General features: G+C 48.9%; 1 protein-coding gene across 4 annotated transcripts in view; it reads left to right on the top strand.

Moving 5' to 3' along the window:
• Positions 1-1,005: 1,005 nt before the first annotated feature.
• SMURF1 (SMAD specific E3 ubiquitin protein ligase 1) overlaps positions 1,006-7,457 on the top strand; it is a 45,347-nt gene continuing 38,895 nt past the window's right edge. For all 4 annotated transcript variants that reach the window (XM_030229692.2, XM_030229691.2, XM_030229690.2 and 1 more), the window contains exon 1: positions 1,006-1,293. In XM_030229692.2, the coding sequence (XP_030085552.1) occupies positions 1,239-1,293 (55 nt within the window). In that variant the 5' untranslated portion in view covers positions 1,006-1,238. The remainder of the gene's footprint in view (positions 1,294-7,457) is intronic.

Genomic DNA, 7,457 nt, shown 5'->3' with positions numbered 1-7,457 from the left:
AGTGGGATTGGATGGGGCACCCAGGGCCACCAGAGAAGGGGAGATGCTGCTGTGCTTCCTCAGGGCAGCTCAATCTATTCCTGCCTAGAAAAATAGTTTTTCTGATTAAAATCACCCCTATCCTGGCCCCAGAGGAGCAGGTGGAGGATCATTGAGGCTGGAAAAGACCTCCAAGATCACCCACTGACTTTAGTGCCACCTCTGGGCACCAGTAAGGAAATCTTTCCAATATCCAACCCTGCCCAACATGGGGCTGTTTCTTTTGTGTTGTCACCTGGGAAGGAGAGTCCATTCCCCACTGGGGAGTTATAGACAGTGGGAAGGTGCTGCTCCATTTCTGGAGATGGAACAGGCACTGCCACTGCCTGTAGTGGTGTTTGCCCCAAACTGAGAGCCCTTTACATTCCTCTCCCACCTGCAGGTACACCTGTGCTCCCTCCACATCCCCCTATGCATCCTCCATGAGAGCCCCTATTCACCCCATGCCAACCCCAGGCACACCCTGTCACCCTCACACTGCCCTGCATGTCACCCCTGAGATCACCTCTTCATCCCTGGGTGCCTCTATTGCCCCTTTTCCCCCCATTCCACCTCAATTCCCCCCATGCCACTCCTCAGGCATCCCCATTCTCCCTTTATTTCCCACATCCTGCTCCTCTTCTGCTCTATTCCCCTATTGCCCACTATTCACTTCTATTCCCCCGTTGCCCCTATCCCATTCCTTTACCCCTATTCCCCCATCCCATTCATTTCCCCCATTCCTTTCCCCCATTCCTTATCTCCCATTCCCCTATCCCATTCCTTTTCCCCAATTCCCCCATTGTCCCGCACCCTCTCCCGTCGCCAGGGGGCGCTCCCCCCGACCGCTTCTACGCATGCGCCGCACCCCGACCTTCTCGGCTCCGACCTTCTCCTCATGGCGTCCGAACGCGGCCACACTGCCCTGCGCGCTGACGTCACGGCCCTCCGCCGTGCGCGGGGGCGTGGTGGGGGCGTGGCCACGGTTCTCCGCGGCCGGGCCGGGCCGGGCGGGCGCGTCGGCGGCGGCGGTTGAGGCGGCTGCTGGGGAAGGGGCTGAGGTTGCCGAGCCTGCGGCGGCCGCCGGAAGCGCGCCCGGGCATTCCCGGCATCGTGAGGAGCGGGCGGGCTCGCATGGCGGGGTCGCGCGGAGCCGCCGGTTGAGCTCGCCGCCGCCGCCGCCGCCTCCTCGTTCTCCTCCTCCTCCTCCTCCAGGCGCGATGTCGAATCCCGGTACCCGCCGGAACGGATCCAGCATCAAGATCCGCCTCACAGGTAACGGGGCGGCGGCGGCACCGTGTGTGTGTGGCCGCACATCCACGGCTGGGCCCGGGGTCCCCTCCCCTCCCCTGGCGCCTTCGCCCCCTCCCCGGCCTGGCTGTGAGGGGAGGGGCTGCCGGGCCCGAGCTCCAGCCTCGCTTAACTTTTATTCGCTGTTTTTCTGTTCCTCTTCTACCGCTGTGGCCCGGCGGAGCCTCACTGCGCTTTTGTGTATTTATATTTTTTCCCGCCCCTCCGGCGTGGGGTGCTTGAGCCCCCTTGGGGTGGCATAAATTTGAGGAGGGCGGGGGGTTTGTCACTGTTTTGTCCCCCTCGTTCTCCAGCGGGTCAGGGTACGTTTCTCCTTCCTGGGGTCTTTCCTGCATCTTCCCCCATGGAAGGTGACAGTCACCACCCCCTCCAGCACCCTGACCCTAAACGGGGTCCCTTCTGCACTCTTTCCGCTGGGGAGTCCCTGTTGATAACTCTCCCCTGCATTCTGCCCCTTCCTGGGGTCTCTTCTGCACCGTCCCTGTCTGTGGCATCCTTGTGACACCTTTCCCCCTTCCCAGCCCTTTCCCAGGGGTTCCCTGTTCTCTCTCCCATGGGGTATCCCTGTGCTCCCCCTTCCACCCCTCCAGACCAAGTTACCCCTCCATGGGGTCTCCTCTGCAGCTTTCCCAGCAGGATTCCCAAGGCCACCTCTCCCACAGACTGGCTTTCAGCAAATCCTTTCATAATTTGCCTTACTTCACTTTAATTAACAACCCCCCCAGCCTCCTGTGTGCCGAGGAGGATAACTCAGTTGCTAATGAGAAAATACCCATTTAGTTGCTTTTTGCTGGGCTTTTTTTAGCGTGTTTTTTTAATTTTCCCTCCTTCCTCTCAACTTGTTCTCACCTGGCACATAGTGGCATTCAACTTTGGAAGTTCCTTCCCTGTGTAGGGGCTGCCACCCAGAGCTGTGTCTGTCCTGCCTCTGTGCAAGGCTTCTGGAGGGTTCATGGATGGATAAACCAATTTATGTCGGACCCTGAAAGATTTGGATTAAGTCTTTTGGAAGCTGCTCTGGTCGATGCCGAGCCTGCTTCTTTAATGGGAAGAGACACAGTTCCTGCTTGTTGAGACTGCTGTGTGAATTATTAAAAAGTAAGATCCAATCCATTCTTTCAAAGGCACCAAGGGGATGCTTGGAGGTCACTTGGGCTGGAGAAGCCACAGTGCTTCTCTGGGTGACCAGAATTGATCCCTGGAGAGGATCTTCTCTGTGTGGGTGCATAAAACATTGGCAAATAATGAGAAAACGGTGCTGGTGAAACTGCAGTTACAGGTTAACTTGCTCCTGGCACATAACACACTCAGAGGCAGATCATCAAAAATAAAAATCCTGGTGTTCTTTTAATCCTTTGATTCTGCACTGCTTGTGCTTCAGAAGACCAAAGTTTGTGAGGATAATGTAAATCTGAAAATCCTTTTCTTGGATGGGAGAAGGCTGGAAATATTTTTAGGTTGTATGAATGATGTTTGATCTGAAATGAGTTTTGTGGTGATGTATACCAAATGTCAGCTCAGTCCTTAATGTGGCTTATTTTTATGCAAGTCAGTCAATAAAAATGTGAGTTAAGTAACTTAGGCCATGGTCATAGCCCTTCTGAGCTGGAGGAGATCATTTAAATAACAGAGAGAAGCTGTTGGGTTTAATTTTAAAGGCTGAATGCTGCAGCAAAATGCTTTTTTACTTTTAGCATACACTAGTCTTCTCTCTGAGCTGGGAATGTTTCCTGGAACAGACTGAAGTTTCAGTTTATTGAGCAACTTGATAGATTTATCTTTTATTACTCCCCATTTTTTAACTGTATTGAAAAAATCTTCTGCTTGCTCAAACACATCTTCTGTTTTTACAAGCAGGAAACCTGGGTGATGTGACAAAAACTGCTGTATTTAATCAACAAATAAATTGCTCTGGGAGAGGTTTAGCTCTGGAATCGTTGGGCAATGCTGAGTTCTTGGCTGGGACTGGGGTGCTGACTTACCTGTTTCAAATAGCTGCAGCCAGCCTGGCTGTTGTTTTCTCATCTCCTTGGCTCTTGGGAGATTTGAGCACATTTAAATCAAGACAGAGGACCTCGTTTGTTATGATTTACTACCTGCATTGTGTTTCCTGTGATTAGGCACCATTGAAGTTTTGCAGTACTGAAAATAGCAGTGTAAATACCACTTAGTATGCCTGTGAGTGTCACTGGGTGAATGGCAAGGGAACAGTGGTTGAGCCTCCTGTGATTTTTCTAAAGACATAATTTTTTCCTCATCTATTGTAAAGGTATTTGTGGTAGCAGAGTGTTGGGGTTATTTATGTGAATATAAGCAAAAGTTCTCAATCTGCTGATGGTTAGCAGAAGTGATCTCCCAGCTTATGCAGAATTATGTCAGTCCTAGCCTGATGCAAATTGTAATGAAGTAAAATGGCAAATAATGCACCCTGTGCAGAAATACTAAAAACCTCAATGTAACACTGAGTTGCATGACAGGTTAAAATGACTTTGTGGCCTGTGGATCTCAAATATGCTAATCTCCTGTCATATCTCAGGTTCTCCTCTTCTTTCCACTAAAGCCTTTACCCCAGTGGGTGATGCAAGAGCCAGAGATACTCTGGCCTTGTCTCTCATCCCTTGGAACAGTTCTAGTCAGAGTAAGAGAAAACTTCCTGTTAAATCTGTGGTCTCTTCCTATCTATGCAGTCATCAGGGAAGTGCAGCAGTGGGGGAATTGCCAGCACAAGGATGGAAAAATGAAGTGATCCTGTGAGTGCATGTCCTTGCCAAATATGCTCAGGGTCTGCTGGGTCAAGGAGGAGCACAATCCACAGGTCAGGGAACTTTCATGGAGCATGTGTCCCTTTTTTACCCTTGTACTTCTCTGAAACCTTTGTTTGCTGCTGCTCCCCGGGGAAGTTCCTAAGGGTTCATCATCTCCAAGGCTCACACATGCCTTGCTCACACTTGTATCACCCACCAGCATGGTGAAAGCTGCAGCCTCATGGTACTGGGTATGGCAGACACCCTGGTCTAGGGAGCTTGTAGGCAAAGGTTGCAGATGGAACTGGAAAGGCTGTGAAGAAATGGACTAAACATGGAACTTTACCAAAAAAAGCTGCAAGTTGAGTTCTGGTTTCATTGGTTCTGGCTTTTTCAGCAGGGCCTCAGCTGAGGTGTTAAAAGCTGGCTGGCTTCTGGGGCCATTGTGGAACTGAGGGAAGTTAAACTTTAAGGATCACTTCCTAGCTGGATCTCACATACACGTTGGATGGCCATGTTGAGGACTGATGGCAAAACAGTTTCTTTAGCAGAGAGGCCAGAGTTGGTGTAACTGGAGGATCCCAAATAATCTTCTCCAAGCACGTCACTGTGGTTCAGAGTCCTCAATTCCTCCTTGGAAGACCTGGCCTGGGAGTGTTTGCTGCTCGTGATGGCAGTTGTGGAAGGCAGGTGTAGGTGAGAATCCTCCCAGGTGTGAGGGGTTAGAAAGTGCAGTGTCAGAAGCATCAGGGAGGAGTGAGGAAGACAATGATGAAGCAGTTGGTTGCTATGAAGTGAGAAAGCCAGAGGGGATTTGTAGGTGACAAATCTGATTCCTGTAAGGAAGGTGGTTGTGCTTAGCAGTGGCAAAGAAAGGGGAAGAGGGAAGAAGTGACACAGATGAGTATCCTGCACACATTTCCAGCTCAGTGTAGTCAGCCAGTTCAGGGAAGCCCCAGCCACAAAGTCTGGCCAGTTGGTAGCTGGTGAATGGGTGGCTTTGGGACTTTCTGCATTTGTAATTCAAGGAATCCATAAAAAAATACAGTGATTTCAAGTAGAAGATAAAACATTATGTTGTCATTAGAGCAATGTTCACTTAGGATTGTAACAAAGGCACAGACTAAAGCATGTCCTAAATGTCAGGATGTTTTACTTCTCTTTCATGACTAATGAATCGAGCAGTGCAGCAGAGTTAACTGACTGATCAATAGCAACACTAATATTGGTGACCTGGACACTTTCCTGTCCCGTGTTCAGGAACAGTGAATATCTGTGTAGGGATCTCTCAGACGTGGTGAATACATCATGGGCTGGCTGTAGTTTTATGGTTGGGCACCAGGACCACTGGTTCCAGGTGAAGAGTGCTGGGGCAGGAAGAGCTGGCTGCTCATCCCAGCCTCCCTGGCGGTTGGTGTTTAATATCGAGCCAGCTTTGTGCCATGGGGGACACAGTGGGAAGCAGCAGTTGGGTAGCTCCAAATTTATTTAGTGTGGTAATCTGGTAGTGTGTAGGAATCCGTGTCTCGTTCTTTTCTTCTTGTGGGGATTTTCTCTTCCCCAGTGTGCTGGGAGCGGGGCCCCGGCTGCGATTGGAGCACGGGGCTGGAGCTCCGTGCGGAGCTCGGCCGTGCGTTTCCTGTGTGATGCCGAGCCAGGCACTTCATCTCCCTCTGCCTCCCTTCCCCATTTGCCTTGGGATGCAGCAGCGTTTTTGTGAAGGTAAATTCGTGACTGTTCAGAGCCCTGTGGATAGGAATGGCAAAGAGGCTCAGGCCGTGTAACTCTGAGGACATTAAGGAACATAAAATTTTGCTTTCACGGGAGGAAGTGGAGAGCACAGCCTTTGCAGTTGGCCAGCTGACATTTTTGGGCTGCCAAAGTGGGAATCCAAAGAGCAGCCTTTTCCTCTGGGCAAGCTATGGGGAGCAAGTCTCCTTTTTTACTTCTCCCAGTAAGTCAAAGCTGTGCCAGCACCATTGTCCTGGTGGAAGTAAATTAAATCACCAAAAGGAGTTTGTTTGAATATCCCCCTCAGGCGGGGAAAGTAGAAACAATAACTACTTTATTCCTGACTTGAAACTTTCTTTTGTCAAATTGAGTGTCTTCATATAAAGAAATGCAATTTGGGATGTAGTTGTGCAGTTATGATTTCTTTTTTATTCCATACTGCCCACCAGTCTAAGAACAGTTTTCTCATCCATTTCTTGAAACAGCTTTTTCACATTTCTAAGATTTTGTAGCATCATCCTTTCTGTTTGTGTTTCAAAATTAACCATCAGTTCCAGGGAAATACAAGCAGTGCTGAATTTCTCAGTGAGGAGGTTGCTCTTATACCACGATTTTCTGTGTGCTGGGTAGAGGAACTTTACTGCCAGCAGCTCCAAGGCTGCTAAAATTGCCATTGTAAATAAAGATCAGTGAGACCCCTCAGTTTTTCCTGAGCTGGCTGGAGATTTGCTTGACGGGTCACAGAATGGAGAAGTACCTCATGGAAATACTATCCATGTGTGTGGTTTTTGGAGGTTTACCTGGATTACTGCCCACCTTGAAGCCAGTCCAGTTGCCAAGCTTAGTTAGAGCTGGATTAATCTGGTTGGATTACTTGCTACTATTTATGGTTCTTGAGTCAACTGCTCACTGTCATGTTGGCTTGGGCTGCCTTGGTGGAGGCAGCAGGATAGAGCAGAATGGTTTGGATAAGATGTGGATAAATCAGTTGGGTGTGAAGTTTAGGTATGTACCCAGCAGATCAATTAATGTAAGACTTGAGTGAGGAAAAAATTTTTTAAAAAAGCTGGAAGAGATGTTCCATCTGCCATCTTTTTCCCTAAGTTTGGAATGGAATATTTTTTGTTGTTGTTACATTTGTCTATTATTATTCCTCTGGAAATAGTCAAAGTGAGAAGGACTAAAGTTTGGAATATCACTGAAAGCTTTCATATTTTTCATGTTTTTCATGGAAGCAGATGCTAATTTATTCCTCCAGAGTGAAATAAACTGTTACTGCAAATGGTTTGTTCTTTCCTGTAGTGACAGTTGTCAGAGCACAGAGGAGTCAATGCGATCTTGAGTCTCGAGGTTGACAACCATTGTGTTGGGATCTGATCAGCTTTTAGGGAATGTCTTCACTGAGGTCTTACTATGGTCCTTGATGCTTTGCCATCCCTCTTTGAGGACAGCACTAGTTGAGCCATTTCTAGCTTTTTTTCACCTGGATATCATCTCACATTCTCTCCCATGTCTGTTGGCAGGCTGCAGTTAAGCCTGCGGGTCGCTGACATGGAGCACTTTATTATGGCTGGTGGTGAGGAAGCTGCTGCTTTGACATTGTGATGTTTCATGTGCTTACAAGTGAGTTCCTGCAATACTGCTGCACTAATT

Source organism: Serinus canaria, chromosome 14 (genome assembly GCF_022539315.1).
Source record: "Serinus canaria isolate serCan28SL12 chromosome 14, serCan2020, whole genome shotgun sequence".
In the NCBI taxonomy this organism is placed as follows: domain Eukaryota; kingdom Metazoa; phylum Chordata; class Aves; order Passeriformes; family Fringillidae; genus Serinus; species Serinus canaria.
This window is presented reverse-complemented; position numbering and strand designations above follow the sequence as displayed.